At 41.7% G+C, this 18114-nt stretch overlaps 1 protein-coding gene across 5 annotated transcripts in view; it reads right to left on the bottom strand.

Annotated features, from left to right (window-relative positions):
* Window positions 1-18114, bottom strand: part of LOC101467796 (uncharacterized) — a 55552-nt gene that overhangs the window by 34056 nt on the left and 3382 nt on the right. For 3 of the 5 annotated variants that reach the window (XM_076877457.1, XM_076877458.1, XM_076877461.1), the window contains exons 2-35: window positions 17749-17883; window positions 17352-17477; window positions 16531-16718; window positions 16249-16330; window positions 15957-16057; window positions 15721-15841; window positions 15281-15580; window positions 14178-14773; window positions 13874-14029; window positions 13491-13641; window positions 13139-13297; window positions 12574-12741; window positions 12326-12427; window positions 11996-12196; window positions 11688-11895; window positions 11148-11260; window positions 10862-11064; window positions 10640-10747; window positions 10089-10368; window positions 9615-9944; window positions 9157-9486; window positions 8685-8984; window positions 6132-6359; window positions 5713-5829; window positions 5220-5528; window positions 4539-4883; window positions 4215-4393; window positions 3390-3606; window positions 3060-3158; window positions 2010-2174; window positions 1338-1685; window positions 998-1134; window positions 343-472; window positions 16-189 (exon numbers count right to left, since the gene is read on the bottom strand). In XM_076877457.1, coding sequence (XP_076733572.1) covers window positions 16-189; window positions 343-472; window positions 998-1134; window positions 1338-1685; window positions 2010-2174; window positions 3060-3158; window positions 3390-3606; window positions 4215-4393; window positions 4539-4883; window positions 5220-5528; window positions 5713-5829; window positions 6132-6359; window positions 8685-8984; window positions 9157-9486; window positions 9615-9944; window positions 10089-10368; window positions 10640-10747; window positions 10862-11064; window positions 11148-11260; window positions 11688-11895; window positions 11996-12196; window positions 12326-12427; window positions 12574-12741; window positions 13139-13297; window positions 13491-13641; window positions 13874-14029; window positions 14178-14773; window positions 15281-15580; window positions 15721-15841; window positions 15957-16057; window positions 16249-16330; window positions 16531-16718; window positions 17352-17477; window positions 17749-17883 — 6906 coding nt within the window. The remainder of the gene's footprint in view (window positions 1-15; window positions 190-342; window positions 473-997; window positions 1135-1337; window positions 1686-2009; window positions 2175-3059; window positions 3159-3389; window positions 3607-4214; window positions 4394-4538; window positions 4884-5219; window positions 5529-5712; window positions 5830-6131; window positions 6360-8684; window positions 8985-9156; window positions 9487-9614; window positions 9945-10088; window positions 10369-10639; window positions 10748-10861; window positions 11065-11147; window positions 11261-11687; window positions 11896-11995; window positions 12197-12325; window positions 12428-12573; window positions 12742-13138; window positions 13298-13490; window positions 13642-13873; window positions 14030-14177; window positions 14774-15280; window positions 15581-15720; window positions 15842-15956; window positions 16058-16248; window positions 16331-16530; window positions 16719-17351; window positions 17478-17748; window positions 17884-18114) is intronic. The other 2 variants (XM_076877459.1, XM_076877460.1) reach the window with 2 other exon arrangements.

Here is an 18114-nt window from a genome sequence, read left to right as displayed (position 1 = left end):
ATTTAGCACAAATACCTTTAGGCTCTGACTTAGAGAAATTTTCAGTGTGTCTGCTTCTCTGAGAGCTTCTGAGCCTTCTTTTTCTAGTTTCTCAAGCAAGTCCAATGTCAGACAGGCCATTAGAAAATGTCGGTGCGAAAGTGCCTCCTGTAGGCTGGCTTGCAACTTTTCACCTTCCTCTAACATCTGCTAACATCAGAAGGAAAAACATTTAAAAGTGGTTGTAGCATATGTCTGATATTAAGAAAACATACAGTACTCAGGCAAAATATTAATGTCCATTATTAATATTTAGGAACAGTAATAAAATCAGCGTGTTACTCAAATAAGAAGAAAAGAGACCTGCACAGAGGAAAGGGACACAGATGGTTTGCTGTAGTTCCATTTTTGCAGAGCATGAAGACAGTCCCTGAGACATGTTGCTGTGTTTGTGCAGCAGGTAACCTGATGCTCACTCAGCCTATTTTTTAGACTGTGGATATAATGAACAACAATTTATTGTAATCTCAGCACTTAACATGTTACCTGACTATAATATATGAGAAAGAAAACATATTTTTACAGGATGAAAAAAAAGATAAAGAAGTATTTGTTTTTCTAGTGCTATAATTATACATCTGTGTGCATCTATATACATGTGAATTTTGTTTTTAAAAAATGTCTTTCAAAACCAGCTGAAACATTTATATAAGGTTAATATCTAGGTTATAAATACAGGGGAACTCTGTGTGTCCATGCAGTTGAGCAAGAGCAGAATGACCCACTAAGAATTCATTACAAAATATCTATTTAAACAGGGTTACAACTTAAGAAACCCTAGTTGGGAGTTTGGCAGTGTTTTGCTGGATGGTATCTTTTTTTCCCTACTTTTTATACCATGAGGTAAATTTCAAAAAATATATATATAAGAAATAAAATGTCATAACAATTTGGATTCAGAATGTTTCATGGTCTAACAAGCAGAGTCATAAAAGTCATCATTTTCACAGCAGGATACCTGGCATGCTGTTCCCATAACGAGTCAACCCCACTGATGATTTCTGCTGGCAGCTCATTGGTCGAAGATGCCAAGTTTACTTCCTGTTGCAGGTCATGAATTTTCACACCCGAATCCTCCAGGGACTTCTCACAATTCTAACATAAAGAGACAGCAACATCACAAAAGAGCATAGAGTTGATATTTCTGAATGGGAAATGCAATAAAGCCTATTCAAAAGGTGTCTTCCCAAGATAGAATGCAGAAATGCAAATTATTATTTTTTTCAGCCATTACTTTTCAAAACTTTCTTGCTACTATAACTTAAAAAATAGCTGAAAATTCCATCTGTGGTAATTACCTGTAGGCTGTGCCAGTGCTGTTCAAGTTGAGCGATATTGTTTTGTGGTTCACTATAACTGAGTGCCTGGTCGAGAGAGCGGAGCTCCCACTGCAGGGCTGCAATTCCCTCCTTCAGCCCCTGGGTCCTTGTGGCCAACTGACTGTCCTGTTCATTTAGTTGCATCTCACAGACCCTCAGACGCTCCCTCACCTCCTGCTCTGAGACAGAACAGAGGTCATGGAGATGGCTAACCTCTAGGGTCAGGGCATCCTGACCCCCAGGAGTGCAGAGGTACAGCAAACTGTCTCTGGCAGAGTCCAGCTCCTTCATCTCTCTCTGCTCTCTGTCCACCGTCTGGAGCAAAGCCTGACACCAGAAGGACAAGAGCCGGGATGTGAGAAAGTCCAGTAAAGTATTTTAAGACTTTAAGTTTAAAAGTTGTAAAAACTTCTGTAATAGTCAAACGATCAAACATTTCTACGTACTTCAATAACAGAGAAAGAATGAATATGGAATTTTTAAAAGACAAAAACCCAGTAAATTCTGCAGTCTTCATTTATTAGATTGTCTAATGGTGCAGTTTATTTGAGTACATTATCTTTATTGTAATAGAACATATTTAGTATTTTATATGTTAGTTACTAACCACAGATGCTTAAACACCCGTTTGAAAGCATGCCATTTTCTCACCTTAAGGGTGTTCACAGCACTGTGCAGACTCTGTCTGTCTGCAGGAGGAGGTCCCAGGCTTTTAACCTGCTCCCTCAGCCAGTCCTGGGCTGCTTCATGCTGCTCCACTAGCTGTGTGCACTGCCGCTCTGTCACAATGCCCTGCTCCAGGTTGGCTACTGCATCCTGAAGGCGACAGGTTTTTTTTTGTGTTTGTGATTAATATTTTTTTGAATTTTTCAGAACAACACAGTCCACTGTACATGCAAATCACATCAGGCAGAGATTGCATCAGCACAACAGTAGAGGAGTGGGGAGAACAGAACAAACAAACAAAGAGAAAAGAAAAAAAGCGGGTGGGCGGGTGTCATGGGGGACAAAAATAACCAGCCAGCATTTATCTATGTGGGACTTAAGGTGTATCTCACTCAGTGTTGTCATATAGATCCTCAGGATCCCAACGTCCATCCCACTCTAAGTTTTAGTTTGATCTTTTTTTTTATTTTGAAAAGGTAGGGATCCCCCTTCAGGTGGAAACTCTCCACTTTATTTAGTATCCTAGTTGATTATATCATAGAGTAACAGGTAAGTTGGAGCAGGCTCTCCACTGGGAAATAATGAGCTTATGCCTTGACGTTAATGCAGTCTGCATCCATTCGACAACATTAGTTGGAAGAAGTTTGAGGAGTGATGGAGCCCTTAGAATGAATAATCTTGGTGAAAAGGGAATATCCCGTCATATAACTAATTTGAAAAATTCATGAATCTCAGTTCAAAAATTTGGGGACTTAGGACAGATCCAAATATCATACAGGTCAATGTGTCCACCCCAGTCTGACATCACCAGCATTCGGGGGTCTGTATGATGTTCACCCTGCATAAATCTATGTGCTTACCAGTAAATCTGATTCACCAGACTTACACTTATATCAGTAGATTGTGTCGATGCAAGTCATAAATATTTGGACAGCGAAGAGTAAAACAATAATGTAAGTAAGTAAAAAAACATTTACTTTTAAATAATTCACTTTTTTTTCTCAGAATGATGTGAAGACAGATTGCTGAACTCACAGTGAGCTCTTTCAGCAGAGCAGGGATAGACTCCTCCTTAGCTGTCCAGGTGGGGTCTGACCAGCTTTGGTCCTGTGTGACTTCAACCAGCTCTGCAGCCTTGAGAAAAACAGTGAAATACATTGAAGACACTTAAAGTTTGACTGGTGAATTTGATCAAATTTCCTCTTTGATTAATGTGTTGAGATTTTATATAGCCCTCTCCTAGTCGTACTGAATACTCAAAGTGAGTTATAGGCTTGTGTTTTTAATCATATTACTCAAGCTATAACAATCCCAGAAGTTATTAACTGACACAACTTTAGCTAAAATTTCATGTAAGGTAATTACCTGCGTGCGGACGTTTGTGAGGACGGGGGCTAAGGCTGTAATCTGATCAACCAGGGCTCGGGCCTGTTCCACAGCTTGCCTCCGCTCTCCCAGGCCTGGCCAGGGGAAGACACGTGGAAGATTGGATGTTTGCTTCTGAAGCTCAGCCAGACGGGCCGCAGCCTGGTCTCGCTGGTACTGACAGGATACCAGGCGTTCCACAACACTCTGCAACTTGCTAATGGGTGATAGATATTAGAAAGTCAAACTTAGAAATGAAATGTAATGCAACAACTGAAGAAATAATTGCCTTTGCACTTGCCTAGAAATACCATGGACATAAATTCCAAACTGAGCACTGCAGATGGCCGCCCCTCCCTGAGCCTGGTTCTGCCAGATGTTTATTCCTGTTAAATGGGAGTTTTTCGTTCCCACTGTCGCCAGGTTCTTATTCACAGGCAGTCACGTGACTGTTGGGGTTTTCTGTCTGTTGTTGTAGTGTGTTTACGGTGCAATATAAAGTTCCTTGAGATTTTGGCACTATATAAATTGAATTGAATTGAATTTGGCTTTTTTGAGGATTTTGCAAGAAAATCTGAACAGAACCTTCTGAAAAACTGATTAATTACAAAGTTTGACCTAATCTATGGCCTGATAAACCTGAATTTATCACAAAGTATGTCAGCTTTATGTAGAGGTTTATTTCAGTCACATTGTAACCTTGCTCTGTAACCTTGCAGCCACAAAGGGTTGAACCTGAGCACTATGAAAAGATAGAAACCCTAGCCTCTACGTAGGAAACAGAAGAAATCTCCCTCCCCTGTAGCTCAACACAGCTTTTTCTACCTTTGTGTCTCCTCAGCAGCCTGCAGCACTGCCCTCCACTGCTCCTCTGTATCTCTGACTGTCTGCTGAACCTCCAGCTTCTTGTCCTTTTCCAGGTCTATGTGGTCACAGAGACTCTGCGCTCGCCTCATCAGCTCCAACAGTTGTGTCTCACCACTTGACTTTGACCTCAAGGTGACCTAAAGAAATTTTTTTCAGTTAGTCATATATGTATATTATGTATAAAAACTCAATACCTTTCTCAATAATTTCAGCTTTGTATTGTGATTTTATAATATTGTAGCATAGAACACTTTCTATAGTTCGCTATTTTCCATGTTTCACCTGTGCTGCACTCAGTCTGTCCTGTAGCTGAGCCTTGCTGCCCTGAGTGCTCATCCCCATGGGATCAGCTTGTTTCTGCAGGCCTGTAATCCAAGCTTTAGTGCTTCCCGCATGAGCACAGAAAGCCCCTAGCTCCTTGGAGAGTGAGTACTGGACCTCAGCTTTTTGTAGAGTGTTCTCAGCGGTTTCCAGGACTGTCCTCCACTGCTCCTCTGAGTCTTTCACTGCTTGCAGAGCCTTTTGCCTCACAGTCTTAGGCAAGTCCTCTTGGTCAGACAGACTCTGGCTTAGTCTTTTTAGTTCTTCCAGCTTAGAGTCTCCCTCAGGCTTACAGCTCAGGATGGTCTGGAAATAAAAACAAGTCTTAGCTCAATTTCTCTTTTATTGACATGCAAAGTAGCCATATAAACAAGCAGTGAAGATAAAGCATGGCAGTGACTGAGAATGCAAAAAAACAAAACAAAACTCTTTTAGAAATAAGTTCTTGTTGGTTATAAATATTACCATCAATAAGACCAACAAGAACATTTTAAAGTGTTCAAATGAAGGATTTAGACTTAAGGGAATTTTACAAATCAAATACTTTAATCTAATCTTTAACCAAACAATATACATACATTTTATGTCAGCATCCTGTGTATCATATATGTCTTCACCAAACTTTTTATTGTCCAAACTCACCTGTGCAGTGCTTATGATCTGTTCTGGGTCTTTCTGACTGCTCAGAAAGACAAGGCTCTGCTGCTTCTCTTCCAACCACATTCTGGTCTTTTCTCTCGTGGCTTCAAAGTCTTGCAGCTGGCTGTCCAGAGCGCGTTGCCTTTCAGCCAGAACCATTACTTCTTTAGCATCTTTCTGGAGTCTGATCCACTGTTCCTCAGTGTCTCTTACTTTTTGTTGAATCTCTTGTTTTTTATGTTCATCATACTCGTGATCAAGGAAACTCTGGGCTTTTATCTTGAGATTTTCAAGCTTGAAGTTCATAATGGCCTAGGAACAAAAATCATCTTTAAAACTGGCTTCACATGACTGATAATGAAGCAACACTATACCATGCTTTTAGTTAGATACAAACCTACAATTATCCAACTATGCTTATTATATTATATTTATTGCAATAATGCTACAGGAACAAACTGTGCATCCAGCAGACACAGAGTGACTCTAAGCTCACCTGTGCTACATGCAGTCTGTTCTCGACTTTGGTTCCACTGCCAAAAGAGTTCAGCTGTTGTTGGAGGTCTTTTAGCCAGCCATCAGTTTCCCGCTGACAGGTATTAAATTCTTGCAACTGTCAAAAAGGAAAATATGTGAAATACACTTGATTCATCAGAAATAGAGGGGACTTTGTTTTACTCCCACCTGTTTATGAATGAGTACACTGTGCAACAATGCCACACCACAAGATGGCTAAACATTTCTATTATAAATGTTGAATAATGAATAATGCTGAATAATCCTAGAGTACCTTTGCTTGACTCACAGTTCAAAATAGACCTTTATTTATCTTACTCTGGACCCAAGTCAATTCAGAGTCAGACAGAAGATGTTTTAATGCTGAGTTAGCAGCCATCTGACAATAAGTTCTCTCACCTCCAACCTTCTCCTCTCAGTCTCCTGGGCAATCTCAGCTTCTGCTGCGGCTTCAAGCTGTTTAGCATCCTGCAGAGCTGCCCTCCACAGCTCCTCCACATCTCTGACTCTCTGCTTGACCTGCTCTTTCCTGCCCTCATCAGCATCTTTGTGGTCACACAGACTCTGTCCTTGTCTCCTCAGGTTGTTCACCTTAGAGTCACCTTCAGGCCTCAAGGTCAAGAGGGCCTTAAGAAAAAAACAGAAAGAAAGAAAAAAGTATTAATGACAAAAGGTCACTATATCATCTAAATCAAATATACTGATCAGGTATAACATCATGAGCACTGAGAGGTGAAGTGAATAGGACTGATTATCTCGTTATTGTGGGATATATTATCAAGCAAGTGAACATTTTGTAATAAAAGTTGATGTGTTAGAAGCAGGAAAAATGGGCACATGTAAGGATTTGAGTGAGTTTCACAGGGACCAAAATGTGAAGGCTAGACAACTGGGTCAGAGCATCTCCAACATGGGCTGTTTTGGGTCTGCAATAGTTAGTATGTGTCATAGTGGTCAAATGAAGGAACAGTGGTGAACCATCGATGGAGTCATGGGCAGCCAAGTCTTACTGACCCCCTGTGAGCGACGGCTGACCCATGTGCCCAGGTCCAACAGACAAGCTGTTGTAGCTCAAACTGCTGTAAAAGTTCATGATGATTCTGATAGGAAGGTGTCAGAATACACAATGCATTACAGTTTGTTGTGTATGGGGCTGCAGACCTGCAGACCAGTCATGGTGCCCATACTGACACCTGTCCACTGCCCAAGGCTACGTCCACACTAATGCGTTTTCGTTTGAAAACACATCGTTTTCTCTCCGTTTTGGCCTCTCGTCCACACTGAGATGGTGTTTTCCCCAAAGGAAAACTCAGCACTTTGAAAACGCTTTCAAAAACAAATACATGAAGACGGTGCGTTAGCGTCACAGTGTGGACAACGAAAACGGAGACTTTCGATGACGCATTTTAGTGATGTGATGCAGTCATGTGACCGAAGATAGCAGAGGGCATTATACAGCAGTTGTTTTGTTTTCGCTCAATTTTGACAGCCCTATTAAAGATTAATATCACTTTGTACCTGCTTCAGATAACTTTTCTTCAAATTCTTTAATTCTCACTCGCTTTTGCAACTTTGTACTTTTGTGTTACTCGCACCAACAACTCCACCTCATTGTTAGTCCATTTAAAAAACTCGGTGCTTTTCCTCGACATTTTGCCGCACGTTTCAAAGAGCTGGAAAGTAAATAAACGGCAGACAGAAATGAGGCAGGACGAATCTTCTTGCGCTTCACGCATGCGCAGTACTGGAATGTAAGCGTTTTCGGACGTTTCTATGTGGATGCACAACTCTGTGAAAACGACTGAAAACGCTAGTGTGGATGCGGAGCGTTTTCAGACGAAAACGCAGTTTTCAAATCTATCCGGGCTAGTGTGGACGTAGCCCAAAGCACCAACAAAAGGCACGTGAGCATGTGAACTGGATCATGGAACAATGGAAAAAGGTGTCCTGGTCTTGATGACTCACATTCTCTATAACATCACATGGATGTCTAAGTGCGTGTGCATTGCTTACCTGGGGGAACCAGGATGCACTGTGGGAATAAGGTAAGATTGCCAAAACAGTGTGATTGGGAAATCTTCTGCTGGAAAACCTTGGTTTCTGCCATCCATGTGGATGTTACTTTACCATGTACCACCTAGCTGAATACTGTGGCAGACCATTTACAATCTGTCATCAAAACAGTATCCCCTGATGGCTGCGGCCTCTTTCAGCAGGATAATGCATCTTGCCACAAAGCAAAAATGGTTAGGAATGGTTTGAGGAGCACAACATGTTGGAGGTGACTTGGCCTCCAAACTCCCCAGATCACAACATCTTACAGGACTTGAAGGATCTGTTGCTAATATCTTGGTGCCATATTGGTGCTTGGGCGATCGTGGCTCAAAGAATTGGAAGTTCGTCTTGTAACCGACTCAGTCGGGGCTCGAACCGACTGTCCGAGCCGGTTCGAGCCCCGGCTCGGACAGTCTCGGTCGTTGTGTCCTTGGGCAAGACACTTCACCTACCGCTTACTGGTGAGGGGCCGATGGCACGATATGGCAGCCTTGCTTCTGTCAGTCTGCCCCCAGGGCCCCGAAAAGCGCTATATAAATGCAATCCATTATTATTTACCACAGCACACCTACAGGAGTCTTTTGAACGCCATGCCTCAATGAGTCAGGGCTGTCTTGGCAACAAAAGGGGGACCAATGATCATAATACTATGCCTGATCAATGATTGATTCACTCTTTTGAAACTCGGTAAAACAACAATTGTCAGAACTGGCTTACTTGACGTTTATGATGTATCCTGTTGGAATCATTTGTTATTGTTCAGAACAGAATGGTGACTTTAGTTTTCACTGTAATTTCAAGACATGATCAATCTAGATGTCTTGTTGAAGTCACTGATAAAAATTGAAAAACAGTGCTACTTCTGTACCCTACTTATGTAGTTATATTGAAACAAACCTGTGCTGTGTGGCATCTCTCTTCAGCTCTTGTGTGACTGCCCACAGCCTGTAGCTTCTGTTGCTTCTCTTTGATCCACATCTCTGTGTTTTTACTCTGGACGTCAAAGTCATCAGAAAGACTCCTGACTTCTGCTTGATTGGCAGCCTGTTGAACTGTTGTCCACTGCTGCTCTGTGACTGTTACTAGCTGCTGAACCTCTAGTTTCCTACTGTCTTCCAAGAGCTTGCTCAGATTCTCACCCCGTCTCTTCAGGTCAAGCAACTGGGACTCTCCCTCAGGTTTGGAAGTCATGACAGCCTGAAGGCAACGACACAATCAAATAAATCAAAGTAAGAATTCCTGTTACAAACTGCAATTAAAAACTGCAGTAGAGATCTACAGTATGAGCATATATCAGTTTTATAAATTTTACAAATTTCATCAGTTTCTATAATATATTTTGAAGTTAGGTCCCAACTTGTAAACTCACCTGTACTATCTCGGACCTTTCTTCAAAGTGCATATGACTACTGAGGGACAGCAGTTTCTGCTTCTGCTCTTTGATCCAGGATTGGATTGTTTCACTTTGGGTTTTGAAAGCATCAAAATCTCTTTTAGTGGCCTCTTCAGTCTCTGCCTGTTTGAGAGCCTCTTCAGCACCCTGCAAGGCTTTCCTCCACTCCTGTTCTGTGTGTTTGACTGCATCATGAAGCTTTAGTTTCCTGCTCTCATCCAAACTCTGGTTGTCACATAGACTCTGGCACAGTTGCTTAAGCTCTTGGAGCTTTGACTCTCCATTAGGCTTGGAGCTCAGAAAAGCCTTAAGAGAAGAGATACCCTGTTAGGTAACCACTTTGTTTTGATCCTTGAAAGACAAGCCCGTAGAAGTGATTCTATAAACTACAACCCACCCTTACCAAACTCATCTACATGTCAATTTACACTCACTTGTGCTGCCTGAAGCTTTTCTTCAACTTGCACATGGCCACAGATAGACTTGAGGTTCTGGTCCTGGTCTCTGATCCAGGACTGGACACTTTCATTGTGGGTTTGGAAAGCTTCAACGTCTTTTTCTAAAATGGCTTGCATCTCTGCCTTTCTGAGAGCCTCCTGAGCAGCCTGCAGGGCTGTCGTCCACTGTTTCTCTGTGTCTCTAACTAGCAGCTGGACACTTTGTTTCCTGGACTCGTCCAGGCCTTCCTTCTCACACAGGCTTTCGCTTTGTCGTCTCAAGCTGCTCACTTTAAAGTCTCCCTCAGGTTTGCAGCTAAGGATGGCCTGGTGACAAAATCATAAAACGTGTCCGACATTTTTAACTCCAGACAGAATATCATTATTTTAATACTTTAAGAGATGAGCTAACAATACACCAAAATATTCCCAGAAGAAAGCTTTATTAGATTAGACACCACTTTCACTAACTTGTGCTTTGGACTTCATCTCCTCCATGTTGGTGTCTCTGTCTGGAGTGGTGAGAGGCTGTGATAGTTCACTGATCCAAGTCCTGGTGCTCTCTGCCTGAGTATTAAACACATTGTATTCTCCATCCAACACACTCTGGGCCTCAGCCTGATTCAGCATCCTGCCCTCCAGGTTTCTGTAGCGCTGTATCAAGTTATCAGCGTCCTTCAGGAGGCTCTCAGATCTGACACCTTGTCTGCGTATTGATGCCAGCAGCTCACTGAGGGTCTCGGCTCTTCCACTGTTGCATGGACAGACAAAGACAAGTAAGACGGCATACAAAAGAAATAGAAGGGATAACGTCCTCACGCAGCATATTATGCATCCAAATTTTTCTGTAATAGACAGGTTTAGGTCTATGTCGTGCTTAATTCTATTCTATTCTGACTCTTTCCGTTAACATGAAACAACTATAGAAATTAGAGAGATGTGCATATCTTGGAAGTCAGCAAACTTTACTGCTCGTGCGATGGAATATTTCTGGTTCTGGTTTTATGAATGTTGAGGATCACCTCTCATCCTGAAGGTCTTTCAGAAGTTGTTTGACTTTCTCAGACACCACAGACTGTTTTTCTTTGTTCTGAAGCCACTGACGAAGGCTGTCATGCTGCTTCTGCAGACTATATTTTAAAAAAGAAAAAAAAACTTAAAACAAACACATTCTGTTTGTGGAAATGCTCAAGAAAATGTTTGTTTAACAGTATGGCTATTATATTAGCAGAAGCAGGAATGACCTGTCCAAGTCGCTGAGCAGTGACTCCATTTGTTTCTGCCGGTTTTGGCAGTGGGTTCTGAACGTAACCACTTCCTCTTGCTGCTCCTGCATCCACCCAGTAAACTCAGAGAGCTGCTGAGGTGGAACCTGCTCCCTGCCTCTCTCCAGCTGATCTTTCAGCTGGTCAAGACGTCTCTCTGCATCCTTGGACTTTAAGAAACTCTGATGAAAGAAAACATGAACATCCATCTGTCATATAAGCATCTATAGCATCTATCTAACTTTAAAATTATCCATCAACTTACAGCCAGTCTTTGCAAAAACGTCTCCACATCTGTTCTACTCTCAGGGTTCTCGAAGCACTCATTGACGGCTAGCTGCAAGTCCTGGAACCATTCTTCGAATGACTGCTTCTCATCTGGGAACATTTTTTTTTAATTACTCATACACACAATTGAATTAAGGAATACTGAGACCAAAACATGTCCCTGCCTTCTAATATCTGAGTCAAATATAAAGAGAAACAAAGACAATATCCTGCTTGTTGATCAGACACGTGGAGATCCCGGTCTGAGTGATGTTAGTGTCCAGTGGTTGCCAGAAAAAGTTACGCTGACAGTATCAGGCCTGTTATCCTGTTAATCTTTCCTTAATAGCCAAAAGTCTTTTATTTAATCTGCTTTAATTTTTTAACCATTTTTAAAAACATGTTTCATTTTCATTTGTTGTACTTATGTTGTGTCTATATGTGATTGATGCTTGTCTTCTCTCTGTATTTCCTAATTCAATGCTTTTTGCCAGACCTCTGATAAGCAACTGACTAAAAGCACATTTTCAATACTAACCTCCAATAACCTTGAGCAGGCCTTTGTCCCGCTCCTCTCTCTTCAGCTGGATCATGTCTTTGGTGCGCGAGATTGCCTCTGTTAGCCTGCTGCAGTCAACAGAGAGTGCCTCAAGCACCTGAGGGCTGGCCACACTGGAAACCAATCCCACCTCCTTCAACACGGCCTCAGCCTGCTCTTCCTGAGACTCCAGGTCGTTGCACAGATCCTGCAGCGTGAGACACAAAACATTATAAGTGGTGATCATTCAGGAGAATCTCACTAGTATAGGAGCACCATGCTGTCCATCTCTGTCAACAGCTGCATACCTGTATCTGGGCTTCCACATTTGGACCTGAAGCATTAGTCTCATTGATACGACTCTGGATGTTCTCTACCGCTGTCTGACAATCCTCTACCTTCTCGGCTAGATGCTTCTTCACAGCGATTAGCTCCTCAAAGACATCTGTGCAGTCGGTAAACAGTTCCTTCACCTGCTCCAGTCTCTTTCTCAGCTGGGTTTCCATTACCTACACGGAACAGAGGAATGATGAGAAGAGAAGCACGGTACAGGGGAAATAATAATTCTTTAAAAAAGTTTACGCATGAATAACTACATAAAATGAAATGGTGTTGTAAAAGTCTCTGTTTCATCTCACCTGTAGCTCCAGTGGAGCTTCCTGACTTTGCAGCATCTCCTGGATCTCAATAGACTTCTTGTGAAAATGAGTGATGTTCTCCTCATTGGCCTGGATTTCATCCTGAACACAACAAAATACACAAATGTACAGACAAAAAAAAAAATCACAAAAAGTGAAACTGGAATTATTTCAAATTAACAGATACTTAAAATCGATTAGAAAAATGATTGAAGAACAGTTAAAAATATCAGGTTTTACTTCAGTACCTTCATGGTGAGTACTTGTTGCTCATTGTAGAAAGCATGGCTCTCTGCAAACAGGGCGAGTTTGGCCCCGGCCCAGCTGTCCACCTCTCCTCCCAGCATCAGCTGCTTCTCCCACAGCTCCAGGCCCACTCGTAGGTTATCCATGTAGGCATCTGTCTTCTCTGTCACCTGCAGGGGCACCAAAAGATCACTAAAATTTAGTTAAGGCGAGCAATATAGAAATATATAAATAGAAATATTCCAACCACGATCCAACTACGACTTTAGTTTCTCTGTTCAACTTTGAGTTGTACTTCTAATATTTGTCACAGACAGAGCTGTTCTGGAGACACGAAACACTGGATCAATGTCAGACTGACACGCAGTGAAAATGCTGCCATTTACTGAGGATGTTAAAAAATCCAACAAGCTTGTGAAGGTATAATTTTTAACTCAGATACTAAGATGTCAGTGTCAGTGAGTCTGATCAGTCTCCTTCCCAGCATGCTTAATGTACAGTTTTAGTAGAACTCCTCTGTTTGTTTACAAGAACAACATCTGTAAGTGTCAGTGCATAGATGCATACGTCCAGCCAGCTGTCCATCAGCGTGTCAGCCTCTGCTTCAAATGGAGATTCACTGCAGTCTGGAAACTTCTTCAGTTCAGTCTGCAGCTGTTTGCAAACACTTCTCATCTCTTCCATCGGCCCCGCAAGACCAGCCAGCTCCTCCTTAATATCACAGACCTGAACAAATGTACACGTGTTAACATACAGCACTTGTAAGTGCGCACCGAGCACACCAATCTGATATTTAGAAAGTGTCTGCCATCTGCTGGTTCATTCCTTTTAGTGCATACAGTAACAAATGCCCTTAAGCTGTTTTAGGAAACCAATACAAGAGTCAGAATATATTGAAAGACAATGCAAATACACCTACCTTTGCCATACTCCTCTGTAGGTTGTCTTTCCCCATGTAGGATGCCTTATCGCTGATTGCCTGCTCTGCTTTCTGGATGGTGCTGCTCAGGAGACTCCGGCAGGTCTGGAACTTCTTCAGAAGCTCCAGCAGTGTGCTGTACTGCTTCCTTCTGCAAGAGTGAGAAAATACCAAGGAAGATTTGAGCATTCGGATTGCAGTGTATAGAGAAACATAATAAAAGTTTACTTGAACTTAAATGCATTCATTTATAGCAGTTGAGGACAGCATATAAGTCAGTGTTGCTCATTAATGGCTTAAAGAATAAATAAATAAATAAAATTTTATTTATATAGCACCTTTCTAGACAGAGTCTTAATTTAAGGTTCTTGTGCCGACGTTACCTGTCAGAAAAAGCCTGCTGAGTCTCCTTCCACTGAGCTTCCAGCTCCTGAAGGAGATTTTCTCCTCCTCCCTGCTTCTCTTGGACTTCACGGAGGCTCTGAAGCTCACAGTTCTGAGCCTGCAGCTGGCCTTCTAAGTCCAAGAGGGCACGAAGCCTGGAAAGTGCAACAAATTCAGATTTTAATTCTGCAAATATATTGCAAAATCTAAACGGTACATTCTGGGACTACATGTAGTTTCCCATTTTCACATATCAAAACTGCTTCAGGATAGCAGAAGCACTATCGCACTAAAGGGACAAACCTGTGCTGCAACGCAGGCATGGTGGGCTCTTTGAGGCCTTGCGCTTCAATCGTATCCTGCAGCTTCTTCATCTCCCCCAGCATCGTCCTCTTCCTCAGGCCCAGGGTTTTGCTTTGGGTCTCCTTCTGAAGGACCTTCTGCTGGCTGACCAGCCCACTGTCACTCTCGTCCAGCCTTCTCACCAGGACATTCACCATATCGAGGCAGGAGGCTGGGATACCATCCCTTGTGACTGTGAGCCGAGCTCCCTGCAAGAGTAGATCCAGCTGAGGTGCCTTCTCTTTCAAACTGTCTATGCTCTGCCTTATCAGAGTCAACTTGGAGCGGCATTCCTGCAGCACCACAGCGTCACTACAGGGTGGACCTGGGATACTTGAGATATCCTCATCCACAGTGCGCAGCGACATAAGAAATCGGTCGAGGGCACGGGCAGCTGCTTCGCTCTTCCGGACTTGCTGCCGGAGTTGATCCAAGCTGGTTTTGTGAGCCTCAAACTCACGGGACAGAGGGAAGCGTTCTCTGGGATCCAAGTCGCTGGATTCAGGGTCCAGACGGGACAACTGGTCCAGTTCACTCTGTATGTTGTCATCCAGTTCCTTTAGCAAAAAACACACAAGGTGTAGTGTGAGGTGAGATGCCTATAGAAGTGAGATCTTACATTACATCTTTTTTTTCTTTTTCTTTTTAAAAAAAAAACATTCTTATATCTCTAAGAATTTGCATTTATTGGATTTATCTTATAAAGGCCAGCATCACTGATGTCTAATATCTATCTGTACTGTGGTGTTTAGGAGTTGATGATACAGGGGACTAGGAAATCCAACACATAATAAATATTAAACACCAAATTGTACGATTTATGCTAAATCAGTAGCTTGTTTATGTGTACAAGATGCATTCAGCTTGTTTTCAATCATCCAGTTATTGACCAGTATGTTTTTTCCAGCCATGTGAAATTTTAAAATGTGCTGACCTCTGCAAAGACTTCTTTGACTATATGAATCCAGGCTTCATATAGGTGTTAACACATGTGCTTAGACAATATTTGTGTGTCAGACTGACAAAATTAAACAAAACAAAATTGTGTATGGCTAACAGCAGACCTTTATATCTTTCAGAATGTTAGTGTTGGCCAGTGTGAAGCCAGTGATGTCTTTGGGCTGTCTCAGATAACGGTCCAGGCGGTCGGTGAAGTCCACCATGTGATTCTCAGTGGAGTCAATCTGCCTGAGTGCAGAGCCCAGCGAGCTGCCTCTCCTCTGAAGGTTGGACTGCTGAGTGCGCCACTGCTCCTGCAGCTCTGCTTTCTCCTGCTCCAGAGAAGTGTTTCCACTCAGCTGGGAACACTGAGAGCACTGGTTTGCATACTCAGACCAAAGACACTCAGTCTCTTGTCTCAAGAACTAGGAAGAAAGGAATTTAACTCAAGTTTACTGGCCGGTTGTGGGGATTGAGTCATTTTGCTCAAAGGTTCTTATAGCATGTCATTTATATTTCAGTCCCGTTTGTTTCTGATAGAGTGGTATTTATAACATCATTGTACCTGTATTTCCTGGAGCCGTGTATGCAGGCCTTTCAGAGAGACTGAGTCAGAGGGGACGTCCTTGATGCTCTGTTCATTTTTAGCTAGTTGGGCTTGCAGAGCCCTCTTAGCATTCTCATATCTGGAGAGTTAAACCAAAAATAACTAAATTTAAGGATTAAATATAAAACCATCCAACCTGTTTTTTGATTTGTACGTTGCCTTTGATTATAAAACACAAGACAGCTAAATTTCACCTTTCTAAAGCTTCCTTTTTGGTTACTTCCTCCTCCAAAGACATCTGCTTTTCAGTCTCCCTTCTCTCCACAGCAACTGTCTTCACTGTCACCTGGGTCACCTGGAAAAAAGCAACAGGATGTTAACGATTATTTCAGACACATCTGCACACGCCTAGTATCGGCTTCAGGATTTAAATTCAAAGACTGGTCTGTATTTCTTCTTGCTTAAAATGTGTTAAAGGAGCTGTGACTGTTTAAATCTATAGAGAGAATCTTTTTAATAAGAATTTTTAATAATAGTGAATCATACCTCAGCTAAGGCCTGAGGTTTGTCACTTGGTTTGGTAGGCTCCTTCTGTGTGTTGGAATCCTCAGTGAAGGCAACAGGAATCCTACAGAATTGAAATTGATTTAAACTTCATACTATATTTTGAATAAATGTAAATGTAACTTAATACAATATCTGCAACATAAATCATGCACAACCAAATGTTTTACTCAGTATTAAGAATTAAATAAGGAATAAAAACGGTTGTTTTGAAGATTGCATGCCAAGTCGTTGCTGTTTTGAAACCTCTATGGAAAGCCTCACCTAGATTCAGGGAGTGGTGTGTCTTGATCTCCACTGAACTGATGCTGGATGGCAGCCAGCCTCTTTTCACACTCCCTCAGCTGCGTCTGAGCCAAGCGGTGAGCATCCTCCGGGCTTAGGGTGTCACACAACTCTTTCAGTGCCTGCAGGTGCTGTTCTGCTTCAGCAAAGTCTGCTGAGAAGCAAGCCTGTTGAATGATTTTAATGTGAAAACAGTAAGCACAAAGGCATTGCAGAGCTGCTTTGACTTCAGGCGATCCATTGAGCCAAATCTTCTTTTTTTGTTAAGCTTTTTATTTATTTTCTTGTGTTTTTATTATATTTATACAACTATAAATTAGTTATATGTGTGACCTGCTTATTAGCATCCTATATCATAAAAGAAGGTTTGGCAGATACATTGCACCACTTGAGCAAGACCCCAGATGGCAGCCGGCAACAGATGGGCTGCACAAATTCATAAAAGAATGCTGTTTTAAGCTTACAGAGAAGATGTGATTTCATCTTCATTAGCACATATTTTCATTTAATTCATTGTTTTAAGGTCCTGATAATGATGGTGTTGTTTGTCGTTTTCAGCTTAAGATAATAAAAAGTGTCTGAAACTGTAAACATACCCAAACAAAACTAGCTAAAACAGCACTCTCTTAGAAACCAGCTGGAATAAAGTATTGCTATTACCCTTCCCACTGAAAGCTTCCTTGAAGGCATACAAAGAAGATGGAAAAGACAAAGTTAGACAAGCAGAGCAGAGAAAACTGGCTGAATACCCATCCTTTGAAGCACCCCTGCCAAGAGTTCAGCTTTGGTCATTTAGCTACCTGAGCTTGGTTTTCTAAGCTGGTGCTTAAGTGCATCTCACACCGAAGGACTGCTGCATTAAAGTCTTTCCTTGTTACTTCAAACTGTAATTGTTCCAAAAAGCCTGAGATCTCAGCTCTGAGGGCCTGGGAGATAATATATACAATGAATATATATATATATATATATATATGAAAAAGGAAACATGATAGAATATAGTATTGACTAAAAGGTTAATAATGTTGAATTGTTTACATCTGTGTCAGTTTGCTAACATTCCTTTAAAAACAGGCTTCAAAGGCATAAAATAATTGCCAGTTTTAGTTTGTGGTTTAAATATGCATATGCAATTAACTGAGAGATGTCTTTAAAAAAACTAGTGAACATTTGACTATTCATACAAATCAAAATCCCCACCTCCCACTGTGTCCTGACAGATTGGGTGAAGAACTCCATATCTCTGAGCTGTGAGGGGGTACAAAAGGCCTCCATGCCATTAGCTGCTCGCAAGAACTCCTCCAGCAACTCTGGATCAAGTGTCCTCAGAGTTTTCTGTGTTTAAACACAAAATAGTTACATTATGATTCCTCTACAGAAACTGTATTTCATGTTGTTGGATGTTTTTTTAAGGCAAAGTAACTACTTTCTATTTAAGACATCAAACAATGTGGCTATAAATGTAGGGTAGGTAAACAGACTTGTAAATTCGCAAAAATTGTCAAATAAAACTTATCAATCATGAATATTCACTAAATATGAAATGTGCAGAAGTCATTGCCAATG

The sequence above is a fragment of the Maylandia zebra genome, linkage group LG19 (genome assembly GCF_041146795.1).
Source record: "Maylandia zebra isolate NMK-2024a linkage group LG19, Mzebra_GT3a, whole genome shotgun sequence".
Taxonomy (NCBI): Eukaryota; Metazoa; Chordata; class Actinopteri; order Cichliformes; family Cichlidae; genus Maylandia; species Maylandia zebra.
This window is presented reverse-complemented; position numbering and strand designations above follow the sequence as displayed.